General features: G+C 40.4%; 1 protein-coding gene across 2 annotated transcripts in view; it reads left to right on the top strand.

Moving 5' to 3' along the window:
- The first annotated feature begins 5,323 nt into the window (after positions 1-5,323).
- rasa3 (RAS p21 protein activator 3) overlaps positions 5,324-25,847 on the top strand; it is a 37,830-nt gene continuing 17,306 nt past the window's right edge. The window contains exons 1-5 of one of the 2 annotated variants that reach the window (XM_041029681.1): positions 5,324-5,535; positions 18,645-18,762; positions 20,421-20,524; positions 21,422-21,516; positions 24,621-24,697. In XM_041029681.1, coding sequence (XP_040885615.1) covers positions 5,481-5,535; positions 18,645-18,762; positions 20,421-20,524; positions 21,422-21,516; positions 24,621-24,697 — 449 coding nt within the window. In that variant the 5' untranslated portion in view covers positions 5,324-5,480. Of the gene's footprint in view, positions 5,536-9,759; positions 10,439-18,644; positions 18,763-20,420; positions 20,525-21,421; positions 21,517-24,620; positions 24,698-25,847 lie in introns of those variants that run through there. The other variant, XM_041029762.1, reaches the window with a different exon arrangement.

Here is a 25,847-nt window from a genome sequence, read left to right on the forward strand (position 1 = left end):
TTCTCTGATGTAAGTCAGATACCAACAGAAGAATGTCTCATAGCAGAATTTTGTTTCCATTTCATCCAATTTCCTATTATTCAATCCCTATATATATATATATATACATACGTATACTAGATTGGTTATTCCTGGAGCTTTAAAGATGTACGGTCAATCTATAATTCTTAAATTAGGGCTGGATTAAAGGTACATACCAGTCTAAAATATCCTTGTGGAACTGGCCCAGGGTCTACTACTTCCATCCTGTAAGTCTTATAGTTGGAATCATTGCATGCTAAGTGCACACTAGATGGTGCTATAATACAGATAGTTGTGTGATTGCTGTAGTCACACTAAACTGAAGTGATTCTTTGTAAAGTTTGGCAGTACTGCTGCAACAATTCAAAATAGGTGGAGTTTATACAACAGTTAGGGTCAATCTAATGGGCACTGATGTTAAAATAGTTTCCTTTCAAACAAGTTTAGCAAAACAGGTCCTCATGCAAGCAGCCATTCTTTAAAGCCATTCTTTTCTCTTGGTTTGCCTCATTTTATTAATCTTCTAACTTACAATCAGAGACTGTTGCACATGAACAGAGGGTGGTGTTTGGATAAATGTTTGGTTTGCTGGTTCAACTGAAAGGATGGCAAAAGGACTATCAGCTTCCTATCAAATGTGCATGTCTTTCTGTAACCACACTACCAGCCTTCAGCATGGTTTCTGTTTTTTGTGTTTTTATTTTCTACAGATGCAGTGTATAGAACTGTGGAGGACATGGAAACAATCACACCAAAAATAACAAATCTGATCAACACGGAGGTCCTGCTAATGTGACCTGGATGTGTTAATGGTACTCAGAGACTTTGCATTGAAGTTGCATGTTGTTGTATCTTTTCCATGGAACAATTCACATGCATTCTTCTAAGATTTGATTCATGCTATACTCATTTTTTTTTTTATTTGTCTTGTCCATAATACCAGGATTAACTTTGCACATGTCATTCACCATCTGTTCAACTTAATATTCTGTCTGCCTCTAACATATTATCCATTCTCATATGTACACTTTATATCACAGTGTGTGCTTGCATTGGGGGAAAAAAAAGAAGCACAAGCCACAGTAGGGAGGGTTAGTTGTAAGCGTACAGTTATTTTAAGTGTGCCAACGCCCTCAAGCCCTGCTAGGCTGGCTGGCTTGTGCGTAATAATACAACAGTGAGCATCCATTCACTAATCTGCTTACAATCAGCATCTGGCTTTTCTTCCTCTTTCTGTCAGTGGCTCTGCATTGTCACTTAGACACATAAAGACATATGCACATACTTGCACAGACAATGTTTGAGGCCATGCTTACAGGACACATGTTTTAATACCTTTCTTAAGTTCTTTTTTTTTTTTTTTGCTTGAGTACATTAGACTTTCACACTATGAGTGTCTTCTCAGTTTCTGTGTTTTAAACCATCAACATACACACTCACACACGCACACACACACACACACACGCACGCACGCACACGCACACACACACACACACAGAGTTACATACACAGGCTTGTGGTCTACCACAGGGCGTAGCCACTTTAGCTAAACTGAAATAAATGCATGTCTTAAACATCTTTACAGCTTTATTTCCCTATGTGATGTTGCGCATACAGCCACAAAACTGTACTCTCCCCCTGCTGTTTTTGCTTGCAGATATGATACCACTTTGGTTGGTGTGTCATGATAGTGGCAACCCTTGACTCTTGCATTGTAGTCTTATATTATGGTGATTTGACTGGTGTTACATCTGCGCACGCAAAGTTACAGTCAAGGAGAGAGTTCTCAATTTACCTGCTGGGCGAAGTCAACTTGAAATGAAGTTACAGCCCAAAGTGCTCTCCGGTCTTGCCACGAGCAGCACAAACATGCGGCTGACAGGATGTGGCAAATACAAAGAAGCCACATTATTTCTGTTTCCCCAATGAAATCGCAAAGCTTTTCATCAAAATAAACTTGCCTTGAAAGGTTATTTATACAATATGGGTAATACCATGGTTATTATCTAGGAAAATAACCACAGAGTTTTAGAAGAGAGGAGATAGTCAAACTGCACCACTGATATGCACACACGGCACAATATGCACATTCAGTCAGTCAGGTTGGCAAAACATGGACTATAGACTAAGTATAAATACCTCAGTATTCAGTAAATGTAGTTAGTCACTTTCAACCACAGATGTTCTGAATCTGAAAAGTCACTAGAAACCAAAGCTCTCAAATTGTGCTGTGGAGTGAAATTTTCCTCTGAAATGTAGTTGTAGTAGTAGCATAAGTTACGTAAAATGGAAATACTCAAGTAGCCTGTGAGTTTCCAAATTGCTGTGCCTGAGTAAAAGTACTTAGTTACTTCCCTTTACTGCATTCAGTTAGCTGTGGTGCATGCTAGGGTTGTTGATGTGTGGAGACTGTGATTTCTCTTGTTGAGGAAGGTCTGACGGGGTAAAGGGAGCGATGAGACACATAGCCTAATTAGATTTAGAGCTGTTCTAAAGGAGTCACAGCTAATCCCAACACTTTGGCTGGCAGCAGAAATACTGCAGCTTACTATCATTCTTAGTAGAGAGAGGCTGTCCAACTGTTCTTTAAGTCCCACATCTCGGCTGGGTTGGGCTTGGCCAGCTGGGTTTGTAGAGTGTTCCAGAGCAGAGTCGGGCTATTTTGAGGAATGTGGTCATAGTGATCTCAGAGGTGTGGCTCAATAGGCTCAAGTGTGGGCTGGCGATGACCCTGCGCCTTTCACCTGAATGGATCTTAACTCCTGTCCAGACATCCCTCCCATTGGGCAAGCAGGTACCTTGTCCATTCTTCCATCTGTTAAATTTGGCCCAAGGTCAGTGTCAACAGGAAAATAGGGACCACTTATTCTTTCCAGGTTATTGCTGTCTTGTTTAGTCACTGCCTTTAAGAACATTTCTCTTTTAGCTCTATAATTACCTTTGCGATGGAGGTTGTGTTTCCGTCAGCTCCTTGTTTTGTCCGTCATTAATATATTTTGATTAGGGTTTTTGGTGGTGTTTCAGGTGACCAAATAAATCATCTTTTAAAGTTACAAGCATTCGGTGTTTGTCTCATTTTTCTGTTACTGTACTGCAAAAGAACCCAGAGACTCAACCCAAATTTTGCTGCTACGTGAAACATGGTCAACAACCCAGAGGCCAAGTATGTCTGTTGTGAAAGCCCAAAATGTCATTGTACTGCACTTACAGATAATCAAGCACATTATTATACTCTATGTCCTGAGCTTGGCAGTGTTCACACAGTAGCTGAAGTGAGAGTAAGGCTAATCCTTGGCAGTTTACAACCTGTAAAACTCATCATGATCATGAGAATAGGAATAGATCATTTGCACCCACCACAGAAATAACAGTACAGAGTTGTTTGGTATCTTTTGGTACCTGCCATCTATTTGTAGGAAACCATCAGGGAGATCCAGTGGAGGCAGGCCCACTCTGCTGCATGTGGGGCCCATAGGGAAGTAAGCCTTACACTCACTGAACAGACACAGATGATGCATTGTCAGTTCTCAGAGAGGGTGTGGGGTACAAATAAATGCTGATGTACAGAAGTGTGGTGACCCAGCTTCGCTAGCGCTTACAGTTCTTCGCTTATAGTTCTAAAAATCATTCAACATTATGAGTCAGTTCTTGTCAATTCAGAGTCTAGCCAACCAAATTATGAGAGGTGAATAATGCCAAGAAGGTGCAGGAGCTTTGTCACCCATGTATGTGGAGTCACTGATGCCAGAGATGAGCAGGAAGTGCAAAAACAGTGTCGCCTACAACACTATTGCTGCTATTTTAATGAGATTTATCATCAAATATTCCATCACTGGATGGTACTTGGAGCTTTGATGACTTGGTAGCTACTGCCAAAACGTGAAGTTGCTTATAATAATGCATCATCTAGGGTGCGCTATAAATCTCAGTTACATTAACTGTATATATATGTTATATGTATATTGTATGTGTGTATATATTGTATATATATATATATATATATATATATATATATATATATATGTATGTATGTATGTATGTGTGTATATATATATATATTTATGTATGTACAATTGTCTGCTGCTATGTGTGTGTGTATGTATGTGTATATAAGACCCCCTCCTGTATATATTGTATTTCTTTTCCAAATCTATTTTTCCTTTATAGAGTGTATTTATTGTCTCCTTGTGACTGCTGCTACAAACGAATTTCCCCACGGGGATTAATAAAGTATCTCTATAAAGTATCTCTGTCTATCTATAAGCATATTGCTCCAAGTGAGGAGAATCACCTTCAGTTCACAATTCAAGTGCAACATGTCTCATAACTATACTTACTGTGTGGCCCTTTGATACTCCACATGACATCCTGACCTGAGGATGTTTTTTTAAAGAAACAGGAATACTAGCCGTAATTCTTTTACACAGTAGTGATGCTCATATGAAAAAACAAAAGAGAAAGAAAAATCATTTTGTCTCCAATGACTGACATAAGTGGTAGACATGAGCAAATGCAGAAACATTATTTTCCACTTAAAAATGACTCTGGCCCATCAACATTAACATTATAAAGTCTTATTCCCAGAAAATGACATGTAAAGTACAAGACATCTACGTTTTTACAGAGACTCAAATAAAATCAGGTTACACTCATTCAGATAACATATCAGTTGCATCAGAACTATAACAAAGCTTGGTATTTTTTGCACAGTAGTAACTCATGAGAAACATGTGAAGATCCTATTCATAATCTAAACAACATTATGTCCAGATCTTGCTTGTTTTGATATTATCTGAACAGGGCACTGTCTGGCGTGATGTTACTGCTTTATGCAAGATTTGATTTTCTGCATCGAAATAAGGCCTTCATGGAAGTAATGCAAAACCAGGGGGTGTCATAAAACCAAAACACATAAATTTCTGCATTACAGTTTCTCACAGGTGGTTTGCAGTGCAGAGCTGTACAGTATACTGTAACAGGTTGAAAAAAAAAAAGAGTGCAAATCAATTAAGCCTGGATTTTCATAGGCAGTTTGTGATTTGTGTTTAACTTAACCTCAATTCTTATTCTAATTAGTATTGTGATTATTATTGTACAATTAGATTCAGATTATCTGGTTTGGACAGTGGCCATAACTTGGGCTTCCTCAATGAGCACTTTCTCTCCTTGTTCTTTGCTCGGCACTGATCATCCTCCATATTCGTGTGGGCGGTGTTGTGTGGAGCCACACCTCCAAGAGCGCTGCTGCTGCTGCTGCTGCTGCTGCGGGACTGAAACCGAAGCTGTTCGCTTGTTCTTAAGCAGCCAGCAGCGGCAGTGGTCGGGCCGGAGTATGATCGCTGTCCGGAGCGCATAGATGTGCAAAACCCCTGGAATATCCGTGAGCTGGAGAGGCCAGAACCGACCACCGTGGAGGACTGTCTTTATTTAGTCGTCAAAAGGGAAAGAGCCACGGTGAAATGGCGGTAGAAGAAGAAGGTCTCCGGGTCTTCCAGAGCGTTAAAATAAAAATAGGTAAGAAGAAAAATCCCTACCCCCAGTCTGAGCGCCTGAATGGATGGCTCCATATTAACGGGCCAAGCAGGCAGGCAGTGAGAGCTGGAGACTGGAGGGACCCAGATCTGTCTTGTTCTGCCTGTTATTGTAATTCAAATCACACGCTTGCCTCTAGGGCACGGACTGTAAACCGCAAACTCCGAAACTGAAAACGTAAAAGGAAGAAATAGAGAGATGTTACAGTATTGTGAGAAATTATGGGAATTTGGCAGCGTTAGGCGCTAGGATCCAAATCATGCGTGTTAGAGGTCTACATACGGAGACTTGAATCAGTCTGAGCGGGCTGGGTGATATTTAGCAGACTGTGCGACATAAAGGCTCCACAGCTGCAAATATCCAGATGCGTTTTCTGTACACTTCAGATCAAATAAATCTTGATTACACCTTAGCTGCAGCCAACCGTGCGTTATCGCACCCCCCCCCCCCCCCCCCCCCCCCCCCCCCTTCTCTCTCGGTCCTCCCCCCTTCCAAGCAGCTTTATGCTTGACTGTCTAGCTATTGATTGTTAGCCTAGATTTCTATATTTAGATATCTAGCTGGTCTCCAGTGGGTGCCCATGGTTTGTGGGAGGCATGTGGTGCATGCATATCTTGTGAATGGAACCTTGAGGAGTCTGAGTACAGTTTGCAATATAGGTTTTAGTGGAGAGTTGTTTTTTTCCCCCCCCAGTTCAATTCAGAAATGATCATGCCTGTACAAGCAATTAATTTCCCCGGTCATAAGTAAAAGTGTAGTAATTACATAATGGAAACTCAATACTGCTGTACAAAACCACAGGTATCTGATGGGATGCAGTGAATAATGTTAATAATGATAATAATACAGGAAAGAATGATCACATAACATAGAACAGAAAAAGAAAGTGACTGTAAGCTTACTTTTGAGCAACACAGACACTCTTGCCACATACAAAATTAAAGTAAGGATTACAACTAATGATTATTTTCATTATTGTTTAGTCTGAAGGTTATTTTCCTGATTAGTCTTTCATTTTGTATATGAAATGTTTGTTTTATCCAGCCAACAGTCAAAAATCCAAAGATATTAAATTTATAGTGATGTAAGTGATAAATTGTTTATCAAAACTGAGGTTGATTAATCTTCTGTCAGTTGGCTACTCGAAACTGTTTCTAGTAAACAGTATAGTGTTCATTTCATTAGGGGAGGGAGTCTAAAATGCAGCCGTCTGGTCATGAATATGTTCACTTTTTTTCTTTTCTTTGCCTTTTTAATATCAAAACAATGAAAGCAAACAATCATTTCCTCTGTGTGCTCTAACTGATATCTCGGGTCATTATGGGACATGTGGGGCTGTCTCCTTTCTTTTTCACTGACATCTGGCACCCATTTCATCCTGGCTGGGCTGTTTGGTTTGTTTTGACTCCAAACATGCGACAGAAGGGATGAGCAGAGGAAAAAAAAATGACAACAAACACACATACAAGCTGTGGGGCTGTGTAGCGATGCCAGCCGTCATTAGACAGAAACACTCCAGGGCCCTTTTTTTTTTCTCAGTTGAACTGATAAACAAAGTTAGGCTGTGTTTTTCAGCTCCTTACCTGCTTTAAATTGGCTGCACAGTCCCTGGAAAACAGCTGGAGAGAGAACCACTTTGAGCTGAGTTAATCAAATAGTCCAGCCCCAGTGAGATAATATGCTCCGAACTGTAACTCCAGGGAGAGTCGTAATATTTAAATCACAAAGGCCTCATTAGTTTTGCTGCACTTTCTGAATGAATGTTCAGTCATCCAGCAGCATTGAGTTCCTGTGAATGAAAACTGAAAGACTGGAGGACCTCTTTCGGTCACAAACGTCTTTCCTAGAAACAGTCTTTCTTAAATTTCAGCTGTACTCATGTCCTTTACTGACTCAAAGTACAATTACCACACTGTAAAACACCTTGTTATAAGTAGACGTATCATCACCAAAATAGTATTGAAAGTAAAAAAAAAAAAGTATTATATACAGTCACATTATGCAGGGCTCATTTAGTACTAATACATTAAGGTGTAAATAGCATTTTAGTGTTTCTAAACACAAAATTAATCATTATCAGGATCAATCATATTTTTTAAGAAGAAATGCCAACACATAGGTATTTCACCCTCTCAAATATGATGATTTTTAGCTTGTCTTTGTTTTAGATTATTGTAATTGAATATCTTTGGGTTTTGAACTGCTGGTTTGACAAAACAAGACGCTTGAAGATGTGACCCTGGACTTGGAGAAACTAATCGTCATGCAACAGTTGTAACTAGTAACTTACAGCTGGAAATTAAAACATACAACTTGCCTTTGAAATATAGTATAGTACAAGAAGCGATTGATAAGTTTATGGCCTAAGGTAAAAGGAGATGACCTATATAGCCGGAAGGCCAGTCACTGTCACCACAAAAGAGACCATTGACAAGATCCATGACATGATCTTGACAGATTGACAAATAACAGCTGTACATTGCCACGGAGCTGGGTATCTCCCAGGAATGTGTCCATGCACTTATCCACAACAAACTCCAAATAACCGAGGTGTCAGTTTGCTGGGTGATGAAGCCTTGGGCCTGATGAGAACACATGTTCGGCACATGTCAAGGGACAATCTTGCCGTGTTTGAGGCGGATCCTGAGAGATTTCTCCAGCTGTTCATTGCCATGAATGAAACTTCAAACCAGTGGAAACACCCAGAGTCCCGGTGGGGTCTGTGATTGCCTCCGTTTTCTGGGATAGAAAAGGACTGTTGCTGGTGGGTTACTTGGAAATTGGTTACACTGATACAGGGACCTACTACATTGATGTCTTCTCCAGCACCAGCTGTATTCACCTGATTTAGTGCCCTTAGACTACTACCTGTTCCCCAAGTTGTTTAAGACGCCAACTTCTACAAAGAAGAGATCCGTATGCACCATGACCGCTGGACTGAGTGTGTACATGTAGGAGTGGAGATTTTCTAAAATCTACTCCTTCTTCCTTAGGATACAGACTTGTCAATCACACCTAGGGGAAGTGCCAATCAAGACAAAATACTCAAGATAAGTACAAGTACCTGAAATTTTTACATAAGCACAGATCATGAGCAAATGTACTTTTTTTACATTCCTCCACTAGTAAAGTGTAAGATAAAAAGTTTACAAGCTCTTTCAGTATGCTGTGACTTGTTATTTACAGTTTACTGCTGTTCATGGACATTTATGTTGGAGTCACTTCCAAGCCCATACTCAGAGTTTCCTCAGTCCTTTTTCTTCTGTAATGTCATACAGTGACGACAGTCAAGTTTACTCTGTGTAGTTACCTAGCAGCAGCTATACTCGCTGTCAGTCTGATTCCCATGGTGCTCTGTCTATGTAACCCTTGCATCACATTGTTTTCATCCAAGTCTTGTCCTTTGGCATGACTCAGAGCTGAAAATCTGCCGTATATTTGTCGCAGACAGAGAGAGAGAAAGGTTATTATTGTTATTCTCTGCCAGGTGATGACTCTTCTCAGTTTCCTGGAGAAACACGTGAATTTCGGAAATCAAACGGGGCTACTGGGCCCGAGTCCGTACTGTCTGGGGAACACAGGAAACAGGAAACTACCCCCAATTCACTTCCTGATTGGCTGGAATAAACTACAAAAGAATTGTGTTTTTTCCTGCATGGCAACAAGCTAATACAAAGCAGATGTAGTGAGACACAGAGTGAGGGACAGAGGTGGTGTCTCACATACAGAAGCAGGCTGTGCTTCGTCTGTCAGCGCTCAGAGAGACGGGGACTTCTCAGTGGCACAGCTGGAGTTGGGACTTTGCACTAATTAACAACAACATATGTGCATTTGACTTCTCTGTCACTGCTAGAAACATGGTTTGGTCTGGGTAGATCAGCGTTGTGATAAACACATCTGAATATTTACTGCTCAGACCTTCGGAGGGATCCATAAAGATAAATTTCTATCTATCTATCATCTATCTAACATCTATCTACTATAACCCTAGAAGATTATTCTGTGCAGCCAAACTCTGCTCAAACTTAAAGCTACCCTGCAGAGTTTTTAACCACCACGAGCACTATGGAGCAATGTTTTTCTAACTGGGCCCCTGTTTTGTTTATATCTCACACAGATGAGGATGCTTAATCACGTGCGCGACCTTCTGGTTTGCACATTTGTCACATTATTTTGCATTTCACACTATTCCGCTGGTTTAGTGCCTTGACAAACACAATGTGCCAACAAAGTCAGTGAAGAAAAATACCTCAAACTAGCAAATATGAATGTAACCTATGCATGATTTAAAATACTAAATAACTCATCTATGGCCACTTTGTGGCAGTGCACAGTGCTATATACAAATGCCAGTTTATACATGTGACAGATACACAGCATCAGTTCAGCTTAAAGCTGCTAAAAAGCTCCATAGAGCTGAGGGGGAACTGCAGAGCTAGGTGATAACACAGTGACAAACTCACATTAAATATAGTTGTTTCTATTCTGTGTTAATATAAAAATATTATTTTACTGAACCTTTAAAGCTACTTATGGGAACATAAAAGGGGAAACTTTCTGGGGTTAAAGGAAGTGTGCTTTTTATTCTAGATGGCAAACCAGATAGGTCTGTGGCACAATGAAATAAAAAAAAATGTTATTGTTGGTGCATCTGCAAACAATAAGACTTTGCTGCAGCAGTGTTCTCTCTGTATATTTACAATTTGCTTTTAAATCCCAAGTGAAAGGTTTAGACCCTTCCGGAGTTCAGCCTGTCCCTCGTACCAGGTGATGTGGCCAAGGAGTTAATGGATTGGCATGGGAGTAGAGCTTCACTAAACATGGCAGTAGAGCTCCACTAAACATGGCACCATCTGGCATCAGTTCTCCTCATAAGCTACTCAAGGTACACTGCTGAGGCTTTATTGTGTAGGCGCAGCACCCTGCTGTAACAATACAAGTGTAATTTTGGACATAGTGGGAATAGTGTTCAACGCTGAGTGGACCACAGTGAAAGAAACACTAGATTACATATTGTGTAGAGGAGGTAAAGTGTTGGGGGTTCAGGAAACAGGAGTGGGCGGCTGAATTCAGTCAGATCAGGCTGGATGACTCAGGCCAGGGTGAGCCTGGGAGGAAAAAAGTTGGTTTGTAGTGACAGAACCCCCCCCCCCCCCCCCCCCACCCGCCTCTCCTTCCCCTGACAGCTGGCCAACAGAGGTTCCCAAACTTCCTCCTGTCCAGACTGAATAGGAGACATGGAGTGACGGGGAGAGGGAGGGGGTGGAATGTTTTAGAAATGCTTCGTTTGTGTGGAGGACCACTGCTCTCATTTAGGTGAAGGGTTCAGGTTCCATTTCGTTTGTTAAGAAGAATAACAAGCTTGATATGAGGCTTTGATTACACTATGTTGATAAGAAGTTGTGTAGAAGTGTGTGTGTGTGTGTGTGTGTGTGTGTGTGTGTGTGCGTGCGTGTGTGTGTGTGTGTATATAGATTTTTTTATATTTATAATTTCTCCATTTTGTCCTAGAAGTCCAGCTGTCTGGGAAGTAGTTTGCTGTAAACATGCGTGTTGACTGTTTAGATGCATAGTGTGTTCCGGTCCATGCAGCTTTAGGCTGGTGGAATAATCCGGGTTGGGTACAGCAGCTCTTCGTGCGCTCAGCAATGTGCCCTCCATGAGAACACAGTACTAGGAATAGTGGGGAAGTATCGCCGTAGGCCAGCATACAGGGTCAGCAGGAGTAAATAAAGGGCTGGAGAGCTCACCCAGAATGCCGCTCCTTCAGGATGTCCTTCACGTGCCCCGTGGGAGAAGTTGACTCGATCCCTCCCTGGGATGACCTCTACCTGCTGACAATGACAGACGCATGAAAACAAACACTTTGTTGCACAGCAAAGTGAGAAATTCAAGTGTCAAGAAGTGTCAGAAGCAGTTTAGATTATTTCTGTATTGTGAAAAAGCAAAATTACTTCTACTGAAAATGGTTCAAAACGTCGTGTCTGCAGCAAATGGCTCCACACATGTTGATTAAATCAGGTTTTGCAACAGTGTTACTCTCCTCTGGCAACACTAGCAATGTCAGCTTACCACATTGCAGGGACTTGCACCCGACTCACTCTCCCTTTCCTGTGCTTGCAAAAGATATCATATCTGTTCACCATTGTGTATGCTATGCCTGTTAGTGAGTGTGTGTAGCAGCAAAAAAGAGGGGAGAGCTGACCTAATTTGTACATCTTTAATTGTTTTTTTCTAGAAGTCCAAAAATAAACAGAGTATTCTGGGAATTATGTAAATAGATAAAAAGGCTGGAGGGAGTGTTGAGGTTAAACTGTGTCCTGACCAGGGCGCACAGGCCATAGAAAGTTGAGAAACCAGCTCTCTCCTCGTACTTCTAACTACACTTCACCGTGACACTGCTCTGGTTTCAGAGATTACTCTCACATCCCGAATGAACATAACCAGGTTTTTTGGTATGTTCACTTCTAACATGTGAGCAACTTACATAGTAAAGCTGATTGTTCCCTTTACAGTGTAGCTTCATTTCATATGCCTGTGTATATGTGTGTGGTTGTGTATTTTAGTTTTACTGAAGTTTTCCATTGAGACATAAAAATCTGTGTGAACATTAGCTCTAGGCTGCACTGGACAGAGAGTGAGTTTGATCAGTAACTGAACACTGGTTTATCACAGAGACTGTGGTGTGCAGCTCAGCCAGCCTTTAACTGTAAACTCCCTTTTTTTTTTTCCACGCTGTTCCTCCTCATGCTGCTCCAGCAACTGTTGTGGTTGTGTGGAAACTTCAGCTGCTCGGCTGGTTTCAGTGTAGGGTTATTATTCCTGGTGGACAATTTTGGACAAGCAGTGCTTGAAAAGCGTTAGGTTGGTACAGTCAGCAGTGGATACTGCTGCTGTGACCAACTAATATACCAGACCAGCTGTTAAACCAGAGAAGTATCGACTCTGACTGACAGGGAATGTGTAGATTATTCATTCCCAACATGTTTTGCTTCAACTGAAGAGTGTCCTTTGTTTTGTGTTTGTTATATGTCATGTCACTTTGGATTATTGCATTTAATGCACAAATACAATCATTTGATTTCTTTTGCACATTTTCATATTGTTATTGAACTAATTATTTAGAGATTTTAATGAACTTTCAAGGGGCACTCAACTGTACTTGTAATGGGGAGGACAGCTTCAAGTTTTGATCCTCAGATTTTTAATGGAAAGCTAGGGCTCCAAACTTGGAGTGTAGAGCACTGAGGTATTAAGAGAGCTGGAGACAGGATGGTGTCCCATTCATTTCAATGAGCGTCACTCAACCAGGACAATGAGCAGAAAACTTTTTTGAGGCAGGATTCAGCATATTTGGGCCCACATATAGCACGAGCAATAACCAGGCTTCAGACTGAAAATAGGCCGGTATTTGTTGGTACCAGTGAGACATGAAATATGATCCAGAAAGTCCAGTCTGAGAAACAGATTAATGCGTTTAAAGGTTTATCAGATGCCATAACACTGTACAACAGACTTACATCAGGTCTTTTTGAGCCACTGGATGTCACATGACCTGCAGTTCTGACTGTGGCCATTACAGCAAAATTTCCTCACAGCCCAGCTCCGATTTCGGTCTGAGTTTGAAACATTTGAGTGTTAATCAGGCAGGTTGGGTCAAACAGAAGACACCATCAAATCACATTTTAAGAAGACAAGGATCCAGACCCATAGGGGGGAACTAAAAGTCAGGATGTCACATTGCCTGCTTCATTGATTTTATCCATTCTTGTGTTAATCTGCCTTTCACAAGTCCCCCAGTGTTATGAAAGTGCATTATCATAGGAGAAACTTTTATAAAGAAATATTTCAAGAGAAATATATCAAAGCCACTTCTGTGTGTGTGTGTGTGTGTGTGTGTGTGTGTGTGTGTGTGTGTGTGTGTGTGTGTGTGTGCGTGTGCGTATGTGTGTGGGTGTAATGTTTTTATGTTTAGTCGTTTTCAGAAAGAACAGTAATGACTTACAGTTTTGTTTCGGTTCTTGTTTCAACTCTCTACTTCAAAACATCACAAATTGAGCATTAACAGTAGGATAATATATTGTGCTGTACAAGTTTCACTCCTTCTTTCCTTTCTCACGGTGTCTCTCTCTCTCTCTCTGCCTCACACACACACACACACACACTGACACACACTCTCAGGGGTAACTGGGTTGTTCGCTGCTTTTAAACTACATCTTGGATCCAGTTGAAATTCCTTTCTCCTCATCTCATTTCCTGTTGTAGCTTTCTCCAAAGCTAACCACTCTCCAGTTTTCTATCTGGCTGACGTCTCTCTCTCTCTCTCTCTCTCTCTCTCTCTCTCTCTCTCTCTCTCTCTCTCTCTCTCTCTCTCTCCCTTTCTGCAGTCTTCCTTCTCTCTCACCCTTGATTGAGTACACTGCTTGCATTTCTTTCCTTAAAGCCTCTGTTTTGCAGGCCTGCTAGTCGAGCATGTAGCCACTGAAAGCATTCATGCCTGCGTATCCTTGAATGTGTTCATGTCAGAGAAGATTCGAGCAGTGATTGTGGAGTGTGGCCGACTGAAACTAGACAACAGAGGAGGAAGGGGAACAAAGCTGCACGTCCACTGCGTCCATTACGTTGTTTCAATCACTTGTGCTTCCTCTTTTCTGCTGTTCTCGCCTCCCTTTCTTCACTTTCCTCTGAAGGAGTGAGGTGGGTAGTCGAGCTTTTTTGATGTGTCGGTCTGCCCCACGTTCACTCTCGCCCTCTTTGGGGTGTTCCTGTCATCATTATTTCGCTGCATTTCTGCTCACCGCCCCCATGTTTTCTTGCGTGCACACTCGCACACACACGTGCCAAGAGGGGCTTTGCACTGTGTTGTTTTGCTCAGATACTAGGGCAAGATATTCTCCAAGGGCAGCTGCAGTGATGCTTGATGAAAAGAGAAAGCTTCTGCTGCTGTTGTTTATTTTCTGCTTGTTTTGAATCTCAAGGAGAGAAAACTCACCCCTCTGGAGAACGTAAAAGAGGGAGAGATGGAAAAAAAAGAGAAGCGGCCAGAAACAGAGGAAAGTGAAATCAGGTTAAAGCTAATTTTAAAAAAGCGACTGTGCAAGACGAGAACTACATTGATGAAAAGCAAAAAAGGGGATTCAGACAAAAAGGAAAAGAGAAAACAGCAACTCATGGACCAGGATAAGCAGGCTGAGACAGAGGATTACACACTCAGGTTTTTATAATAAAGTCTTTAATCTAAAGTGTTGAATGGCAGGTTACTGGAGAGGCTTATCCTTTCTTTTGCAACAAACTCAGTCTCTTTCAGACATGAACACACAAATATGCAAAACTGTAGCTTGTATACTCCACCCTCATTTGTTGTAAACTTCCCTTAAACTCTCCAGTGGCTGCTTCTTATCAATTCATCCAGAAATATAAGACAACTGTCCAGCACTTCCTTCTCCCCTTAACAGGAAGCTGTAAGATGCCACCCCTGTTTCTGTAACTGTGGTAATGACTGGGCTGATGAGGGATGTTACTGGTGTTTTTACATCTTTCAGCTAAATAACAACAGACTGCATTTTTTTTAATGAGTGATGACCATTTTCTAAGCAATATTGAGCATTTTAGTCTGACATGACAGATATGCAGATATGCATCTTTCAGGCCATCACCTGCTTCAGTTAAGTGCAGCATAAAAATCAGCATACACAAGCTTCGAAGTTGAAACACTGTAGGTAGACATGGAGTTTGTTTATGATGTGAATTTTGCGGCTTCTTGCATCAACAATGATGTGAAATTTCAAACCTGACTTTTCATCAAAAACTGCAGTACTTTCTTTTCTTTTTCCTTTTTTTTCTTTTTTTTTTAATCTGTTAATTTATATATCCGACAACTATATGTATCATTGACAAGATAAATTTAGCCAGTAATATCACCTCAGGAAAACAGACACAACCTCTAGTCTCCAGGACATCAGCTAAAAAAGATTGAAGATAGATATGATGGATACACAAGTGTCAAGTGTCTGTAAGCTGATTTTCATTACCTTGATCTGAAACCTCTGGCTGCTTGAAAAATGCAGAAAATGTACTCATCAGTCTAAGAAGGTTTGGAGAAGTGTTTCGGGGTTATGGGGGAAAAAAATACACTGGAGTAAAACTGCTAAACCACTGGAACAGTCCTTGAAGTGTGTATGTGATTTATGTAGATGTCTTAAAGTATGAACATAAACTTAATACAAATCATGCAGTCATATCCTTTTTTGTAGATGTTTTCCACCCTCCGGTAGCCCCGATTTTGGCACAGAGATTTGTTTTTATGTTACAAGTTGAGTCATTAAACACACACAGACAGACACTCACACACAGAGCTGTGGGAGCTGGTGAAATCCCATGATGTTTTGGTTACTAGGATGACCTGGATGGTGAAATCCAATCAAGGGGCCTCAACAGGTCATGAATGAGAGTGGGTGAAAAACAGAGATTGGAGGGATTCCAGGAGTGCAGGATGAATGAGGAGGGATTACAGGAGGGAGATGAAATAAATGTTGGGGAATAAATGGGAGAGAAGCGTCGACGGGCGGGAGATCTAATAACAGTGGCAAGTAAAGGGATAGAGACAGAGATAAGAGAGACTTGCGTCATCGCCCTGCTCTCACACATAAACACTGACAGTATGTAAAAACACATTGAAGCAGTGGCGCGTGCTCCACGTTTTACAGCTCAGGTGTCTTTTTAATTTGTGAATGAGTGTTGCTATTATGAATTGTTGTGTTATAATCCACACGGTGTATGAATCAGCCTCCAGAGAAGCAGTCATAACACGGTGTGTTATTACAAACCCCACAGAGGGCACTTAATCACCTTTGTTTGTCTCAGCGTGGCTTTATATTTGTCTGCTACAGGTAGAGATACCAGATTGCTCCTCTTTAGTAACTGGCCATTTGTCTCTGCAGCTTGAAATAATAATAAAAAAGACTTTGTAGGAACAACAGCACATTGTGTTGAAGAGCAGGGGAATCTTAAAGGATAAGTGTGGCATTTTTTACTTCTTTATTGTCAACAAGCAAATATTACTCAGACAGGAGTAAATATTGCATTAGTTTTTGGACTATTTTCAGCTGTGGATTAATACACATCTAGGGCACTAATGCCGATGTTGTAGACAGTGAAGGAACATGTCACTGAGTGAAATAGTGTGGCTCATTGATTTTTTCTGGACTACACTGGAACCCTATGGCCTGTACCAGGCTACAGAGAAAACAACTCTTTTCATGGTATTTGTTGTCAAAAAAAAACAAAACGTAAATCTCAAATTTTGCTTAACTGACTGGTCTCATGTCTGCAGAACAAACCTGAGAGTGTGTAAATAAATCACAAGTTTTATCTTAACAGTGTAATTGCATGTTAGTGAATGCTTCATGACTAATGTGAGTACACACCTCCTCGCAGTGATGGCACAGGATGCATTTTCATTGTTGCAAAACACCAACTCTTCCTTCTAAGGTATTAAACTGGTTCTGTGAGAAGATATAGTCCCTTAGAAATTCTAAACAAAAACTGTCAGAACTGGATGGATGTTTAGTAGTGTTTTCTATTCATAGAATTAATTTGATTTGGCGTTGAGAGTGCAAATTAAATGAAAAGACAAATAGTACTGCTACATTCGTGTGCGGATATATTGACAGACAAAAAAAAATGGCTTCCGTAATCTGAAGGTGGCTCTCTGTTTTTTGGTTTTTTGTGTGTGTTTTACAGCTGGTTATTCAGTGTCAAATGTCAAGTCTCCCCTTCCCCCCTCCAGAGTCGGCTGCAGGGTGCGAAACACTGTAGTGTGTATAACAAAAATGTGCTGTGCCATAAAGTAGCGTCTTAGTGCAGCATTAGAAACTTTTTCTTTGTTTTGAATACTTATCTTTTATGCGTTTACAGTCCTAACTAAAGGAGCAAAAAAAAAAAGCTACACATATTGTAGATTTTTACTACATTTCTCAGTTTTTCTAGGGTATCGGGTCACAAGGTGGAGTGTGGGTTCCAAGATAAATACAAGACTTACAAAATATTTTACTATACATTACTCAAATTTTTGAGAAAAGTCAAAAGTAGCTTTAACCTGAATCTCTTTTTCTTGTGAATTGTTGGACATTTTAACTCTAAAATCCTTAAAATGAAACAGTTTAAGAAAGATTAGTCAAAAGTAGATCAATCATTTTCATTTTTATGTGGCTGAAACCAAAAATATGTGGAGCCACTTTGGAAGAAAATCAAATTTTAAACAGAAAGTGTCGGTTTGCAGCAGCACCCACCCACTGACTCATGTTTTCATTGTGAAGAAGTTACTCATTTAAGGCCAGAAATAACATCACAAGATTTACCATAGCTCAGCTTGACTACTGAATGGCTGCATCAGATTCCCGTGCAGATAATGGAGTGTTGGTGGAGCAAACAATGACAACGTTGGGTTAACACATGTGTAACTGTAGACCACACAGTCCTGTGGGTCCCAGAGACAAGAAAAACACACAATGAGGAACAGGGTACTAGCTAACGAGGACGAACATGGATCCACGTCTTAGTAAAAGAGAATATATTGCTCCTGTGGGACCGGAGCACCACCTTTGTGGTTTGTGTATGTTTGTGTGTGTGTTTTTCAGTGGGTGGTTGGACCACATTCTTGTGAAAGGGAGTGCTGTCTGTCACACATTTGATGAGCAGATTGAGCTTCAGCAGAATTCAGGAAATGTTCCACTCAGATTCTTTCATTCACAGATCTGACAACACACACACACACATTTTTGCATGTGTTTCCGAGGGCACGGCTTGATGTTTGTGTACCCAGTGTCACCCTGGCCGATGTAAGGTCGTTATATACCTGCTGTTGGACTTGCTGATGTACTGATAAAGAAAGGGTGTGTTAAAGGTACACCCTGAGCTTAGCCCAAGTCCCCACCCCACACCCCCACCGACACACACAAACAATTTGTCTGCTTTCAGTGTTTTTAAATAAGTAATCTCTTATAGTAGTGTGCCTGAGTAAACACATTGTTTTTGCTTACAACAGCTTTCCTAACTGCTCACTCTCGCCTTCCTGCTTTTTCTTTGTGCAGGAGAAGCAAAAAACATCCCTCCGTACCCGGGGCCAAACAGGATGAGGGACTGTTACTGCACTGTCAACCTGGACCAAGAGGAGGTCTTCAGGACCAAGATCATCGAGAAGTCACTTTGGTATGCTGAGGGCCCCTCCACTGTTTTTCTACATCTGCCCCTTTTTGTTTCTCATCCTTTCAGTGTGTATATGCGGAAATCTGCAATCATGAAAGGCAAAATCTAAACTCAAGGTTGATATGGTGTAAATATGTAAAACTTTTTTTGATGTAACTCCCTGCCTTTTTGCATTGGAAGATTGAAAATTGTATTGACCAGGTGAGAAGTGGTGTAATAGTTACAAATAGGCCCAGACTGTTTTCAGACTGCTGTCAAAATACTTGAGTAAAGACACAAATGCCTCAAATTTGCACATAAGTAGCTGATAGTACTTAACTAAATATCCTTAGTTACATTCTACAGCTGTAAGATTGGATAAAGGACATAGTGTAAATGTAACTCAAATTTAAGATTTAACCAAAACATAAAAAATATGTAGCTTTTTTTCTCTCGGATTCTCAGCAGATCTTTCGTATTTTATCACAGCATTATCACAGGATTGGCTCAATAGATTGTGATTCCCTTCCATCTTAGAGCTTTTGCATTTTTTTGTTTGACTCGGTTGATGAGGAGCTTGTTACTGCACAAAACTGAAATACATTTATTAAAACATCCTTGGTTTGTGGAGTTGTTTGTAAATGCAGTTTTTCATCTACTGAATGACAGAAGAAGTCAGTCATTGGTAGCAACAGCCCCGAGGGCTCAGCTCACGAGATTCTCATTGCGGTGATTTATATGGTCATCGTGTAGGTAAGGCAGAGTGCGGCACTTGGCGGACCTTCTAGCCAGTGGTCACAAACAGGCCTGTTGTTGAAGGCAAACAAGCTGTCCACATGATTCCACATGATTCTGGCAAGTCTTTAGATACATGAAGTCTTTATGTCTGCCTGAGTGATCAATCAACAAAATCAGTCATCTTTCAGCAAGAATGATGAAAGAATTTTGTCTGTGATGTTTGCATGAATGTGAAAGCAAACTCACATCTCAAATATTTTAACAACCACAACACACCCGGTCAGACAACTCTGAAAAATGTGACAGAGTCAGGAATAGTTCACAGATTAACCAATCGATCAGTGAGAGAACACGAACAACAGGCCGATCACACAACTGATTGTTATTCACATTTAATTATCACACTCTAACTGGCTGGGTGGACTTTCAAGGAAGAACACAAGTATTGATTGGAATTTTTTTTTTAATCAAGAAATGACTTCATAGCCCTTTGGTTTCATTACGTCCTGCTTTTAGTTAATGTGGCTCCCAGTGCTCATGAAGTATTGCAGAATAAACCCAATCTACAATACCGTGTTTCACAAAGGATTTTAAAGAAAGAAGTGAAAAAAAAATGCACACCTTAACTTCTAATCTCATAATTCCAAGATTTTATAATAATGAGAAAAGTAGCTATAATAGTTTTTCATTGTTATGAAATTTTTTCTTGTAATTACGAGGTAGTGGGTGATCATTTAGAGATCCTGAAGTCCTAGCAACTTCATTTCGATAGGGGATTTTGTTTTCCTGACTTAACCTCCCCCTTTTTTTTTCGTAAGTTACCTACTTGTCATGTTTTGACAACTAAATATGTAAAACAACATTTGTGTTTGTGGGAAAACACGTTCCATCAGATGAGGGGAGCGTCTTATCACAGTTTGCCTTGTGTCTCCTCTCGCTTCCAGTCCGTTCTATGGGGAGGACTTCTACTGTGAGATCCCACGCAGCTTCAGGCACCTCTCCTTCTACATCTTTGACAGGGATGTGTTCAGGAGGGACTCCAGTATCGGTGAGTAAACAGCTGCTTTTATCAAAAGCAGTAGTTGAAAATTCGCTGGCTCCAGTTTCTGAAATGTGAAAATTGGCTGTTTTTCTGTTATATGTTGCTGTAACTGACAAACATTGAATGTTTTTGTGTTTTGGATTCTTGTCCCCTTACACTTTGTAATTGCTACAATAACTATGCACTATTTTCTTACATTTTATAACCAATTAATCTATTAAATCTATCGTAAGATAGACTGATGTAATGCGTCCAGTATGTTTTATATTAATGCTTCATTTCTCTGCAAATGTTTCTGTTCTATTTGGATGCTGTAGCTTCATATTAAACAGACAAACATTAGAGTGTACTGATCTTCTCATCTAACAAGAAGGCAAAAAAGCAAATAAGCATATTTATTCCTCTGATGACATTCAATGGCCTGAGATACGTGTGGTGTGTGTCTGTTTGTGTGTCGGACAATGTTTTTAATCTGTGTTATAGGGTGTGTCCCTTACATATTGGTAGGTCTACATATGTGCGTGTGCGTGACCACCAACCACAAACTGAAAAATCATTCAGGGTGTGATTTATATCTGCAACACTATCATAGCTCCAGTGAGTGAGTGTGTGAGAAAGGGGGGTGTTTGTGGGTGTAACTTGTTAGTTTCAGTGTAGACATTACAAGGTCATGTCCAGGCCACATGACAGTGCACTTTGTGAGTATTTCTGCACCATGTGCTTACGTTTAAAAGAGACAAGTGTGTGGATTTGCAGCACATGAGCGGGCATGCGAGCGTGTGTGGGTGTTTGTTGAGCGTTTGTTGTAGCTGGTGGCATCTGTACACGCAGGCTTTTTGAGATGTGTAAGGTGAGTTATGTTTTCATCTCATTTGTCTCTGTTGTGTCTTAATGTGTGCGTAGGCAAGGTTGCAGTGAAGAAAGAGGACCTGCAGAAATATCACGGCAAAGACACCTGGTTCCAGCTTCAACCTGTCAGTGCTGACTCAGAGGTGCAGGTCAGTACAGAGAGAAAACACACAATTACACATTTTAAAAACAAAGCACTCTCTCTCTCCATCTTTTCTTTTTCTTTTCTGTTAGTATCTCCAGTTGTTTTGTTTCTTAGCCTCTCCACAGTAACCATATAACAAAAGCTGGTGTTGAGTGCTTGCTGAGATTAGTAATTGTCTTACTCTCTTTTTCTTTTTGTACTGCTGCTCTTGTTGAGACAACATTTAAAACAAGCTTACCTTAAATTCTCAAATGTATTTACGCCAGTTCTGGCAGAGAACCAGGCATTTGTTTGACTTATACAGATATATTATATTATACAGACTTATACTTATATACTTATACAGATCTTTATTTTTAATTTCCCCAGTAAAGTCAGTATTCTGTACTCTTCCATAAGGCTAATTCCATCAGCACAACAGCAGGACCATGTCAGGCCTTCAACTTTACCTTCTCCCCAAACAATGTTAAGCTACCGTGAATGAAACTAAACATATCCAAAATCTTGCAGCCTTCTCTGTATAGGCAGGCTTTTAGTGTGAAAAAAACATCAGGAAGTGATGACGATTTATCATCGATCAGGAGTATGGCAAAGAAAAAACAAGTGGAATTGATTAAAACATTATTTCTGTTAAAAAAAGAAACTCTTAGCAGCAGAGAGGTGAGTATGACTTGACTCTGTTGTTGTACTGGAAGTGTACGTTATCCTGAGTTTACCATTATTATTAATTGCTCCAAGTGATTCCACCCCACTCAGTTTTTTAGTCAACAGCCTGTATTTGAATATCAACTTTCATATGACAACTTACATTATGCAACGTTTGACATTCTTCCTCCTAAAAATGAAAGTGCTACAGGTTTACTTGGTCTGATATGACCAGTGGCTAATATTAGGTAATGTTTCCTTACATTTCAGCATATTCTATTTTCTTGTAATTGTCACTTGTGGTTACAGTTTTTTGTTAAAGGCACTGAAAAAAGTAATGTTTTTCATGATTGGAACTGAAATTCAGTTATTGAACATTGCCTCGCATCAAAAAGTTTTAAATGATACCCAGCACTAGACACTTCCCTTGCATACAGGATATATGCAGAGATGTATATGTGTGAGATTGTGTTTTCATGTTAATGTTTGAAGCAGGGCAGAACCCAAACAAACACACCATGTGTTCACCTGAAACATTCAAGCCTGCAGGGTCAAAGTCACCCGGGTCTCTCTGTGTGTATACTGTAAAAACCCATGCATTCACCCCCATCACAGCTCAGTTTGTCATCAGCCAGTCAAAGAGTGAACACACGACTTTTTATCAAAATCACTTTATTTTCCATATTCTCGCTTGGCATGAATAAATGACAGCTGGCTGTGATAGGTCAGAGCTGCACACCTTTTCACATTGTTTATGTTGCTGAAATAAGATGCCGCTCTATCTACAGTTTACAGTAGCTTTGTTAACACTGACATCTCAAATGCTGGAAAATGAGTGTGTTGATTGCTGAGCAAAATGTACAAGTTTTCGGTCGTCTGCTGTTTGTGACGGTGCAACACGTAGAGGACAGTCTGCAAGTTTCACAGACGTGTTTAAAAGTGAATTTATTTGCCTTGTCAGCTGTAATATCTGCCAAGCATGTCACACCTGCCACTGGGTATTCTCAGCCACTAATAAACAAGGTAAACAGTGAATGTAATTGTGCATATATGCACAATGGAAAATACCCTAAAGACAATCTGAGTAGTCAGTGTTTTCTTAGCTATAGAGAAAACTGTTTCCAGTAACTGTATTCCAGCAATCAGCGATTGTCCTACATGCTTATTTAATACATGTGAAATATTTTCTACTATTCACTATTCAGCACTCTCACTCACCCACATGCATGCACGCACAGATTGGAAAGCACACACCCAGCACATAGTACCACACACACAGTGAGAGACACAGTGAATAGTGAACAGTAACATCTGCAGACAGATGGGTGTGTGTAGCCCTGGAGCAGGGATCTGAAACAGAGACACATTCATCCGAGGAGCCGGGGAGAGGAAGGATGTGTGAGAGAATGACAGAAAAGAGAGAAAAGCGAGGGAGAAGGATCAAATGAAGTAGGAAGATAGAGTGTCTCTCTTCTCTTTTCAATAGAGGACGCATTGTTTGACCTGTGCGCACATGTGTAAGTGCTTGTGTTTGTTCCCTCTGTTTGAATCGGCCAGAAAGAGCAACGCCTGTGAGTTTGCATACTGATGCTGCTAATTAATGGAGCTTTTCTAGACAGCTGCACCACTACACTGTCATTATGTCATTAAGCCAATCACTTCAGAGGGAAAATAACTTCAGAATGACGTTCACAGCTATTTTCATACAGTCTCCCTGTTGGTGGAGGGATGCCACTTTTTCATGTTTGTGCATTGTTGTCTTGCAGAGGAATTTATCAAAGAAGAATTATTGTTTATCTGTGTGTTTTCGGCCCATACACATCTGTGGGTCAGCAGTTTCCAACCTTATATAGTATACATAGTGCCTAAGATATATGATACGAAATACTGTATGGTGTGTTTTTGATATTTGGAAACACTTGCAGAGTTATAAGCTGGCTATTAAATCTAGTATCAAGCAGCCGGACTCTGTGCTGTCCAATGAAAACCATGTATCTCCTAGTTTGGTGAATAACATGTTTTCAGACAACTTGAAGGATCACATGCTTTTTTAATGAGCTGAGACCCATTTGATTATTCGTGGTGCGAGTTAGATTGTCACCAAGCCTAAAGCAAGTTTGAAAAGCTGACATTTTAGATTGGATCAGGTTGCACATTGTTATCAGATTCAACTCTCATTTACATACACACTAAACAAATACATGAAATACATGGTTTTCACTGGACCACCCTGCCTGTCATTGGGTACCTGACTGTGTGGTGGATATAATGTTCATCAGTACTGTTTAGCAGAGCTTTGAACCTTCTGTAATCTCATTGGAAAAATATGTGAGACATAAATAGTGTCTATTTGTTTATGTGTGTGTGTGTGTGTGTGTGTGTGTGTGTGTGTGTGTGTGTGTGTGTGTGTGTGTGTGTGTGTGTGTGTGTGTGTGTGTGTGTGTGTGTGTGTGTCTTATGCAGGGAAAAGTACACCTGGAGCTGCGTCTGAGTGAAGTCATCACAGACAGTGGAGTCATCAGCCATAAACTAGCCACACGGTGAGGCTGCACACGCGCACACACACACACACACACACACACTCACACTCACTCACTCACTCACAGTACTATATTTCACACACATTATTTTATTTGTACAAGACAATACCATTCACTATGTTTTAAAGAAAAGAAAATAGAAGAAGAATTTCTTTACCACATCCTGTCATTACAAATGGCAATTCTCTTACTGTTTACAAAAACATGCACATTTAAACTGATACTTCACATTTTCACATTAACTCACAAAACAAAGAAGAATAATAAGTAATGATCAAAAACCTCATTGCTTATTATGAGCTCTACTCTATGTTGAAGGCCATGAGATGTGTTTAAAAGGAAGAAGCTGCCTTAAAAGTCCTCAGAGGTGTGGAGTTGTTTTTGTAAATTTATAGTATTGTTTCTTTTTGTGTGTGTGAGGGTGTTGTTATGTGTGTAAAATGTGAATGTACAAGCTTGTGACGCGTTAGTGTTTGCAGGGGATCAATGATATGCTTATGGATGGATTATCTTGTGCATGTGTGTGTGTGTGTGTGTGTGTGTGTGTGTGTGTGTGTGTGTGTGTGTGTGTTTGCTCTCCAGCTCTTCTTCTGTAACATGCAGCAGTAAAGTCTGGTGATGAGCCAGCGTGGCTCCGTTCCCAGAGCGCATAGTGGATAAGAAGCTTAGAGTGCAGAGCAGGAGGTCATCTTGTCAGATTTCTCTAGAAAGACACGTGTATGAGAGAGAAAGTGACGAACTGTGTCCATTCAGCTCTTCAGATTAATCTAACCAACTGAAAGAACACACTGCACACCACTACATGCTTACGTTTATTTTCAGGTTTATACAAGTCTTGAGTAAACGCGTTTCAGTCAGAGTTAAGTAATGTGTGCACAGTGTGTTCAATATCTTACACATCTCGTACAACCTCGGACTACATTTGTGCTGGAACACGTCTGTGCAGCGTGGGAACTTGGAAATCATTCTTTACATTCACCTGGAGACCGTTTTCTTCTCACGGCAGTTTGACAGCATTTACATAAATTATTCAGAAAATTATACAAAAAAGTTTTATCTACTCAACAGTACATGAAGTTAAAAATAGCACTACTCCCAACTGTAATGGTAAAATACTACTCATACATTAATACATTAGTAATAATAATCA

This window comes from Toxotes jaculatrix, chromosome 1, assembly GCF_017976425.1.
Source record: "Toxotes jaculatrix isolate fToxJac2 chromosome 1, fToxJac2.pri, whole genome shotgun sequence".
Lineage (NCBI taxonomy): Eukaryota > Metazoa > Chordata > Actinopteri > Toxotidae > Toxotes > Toxotes jaculatrix.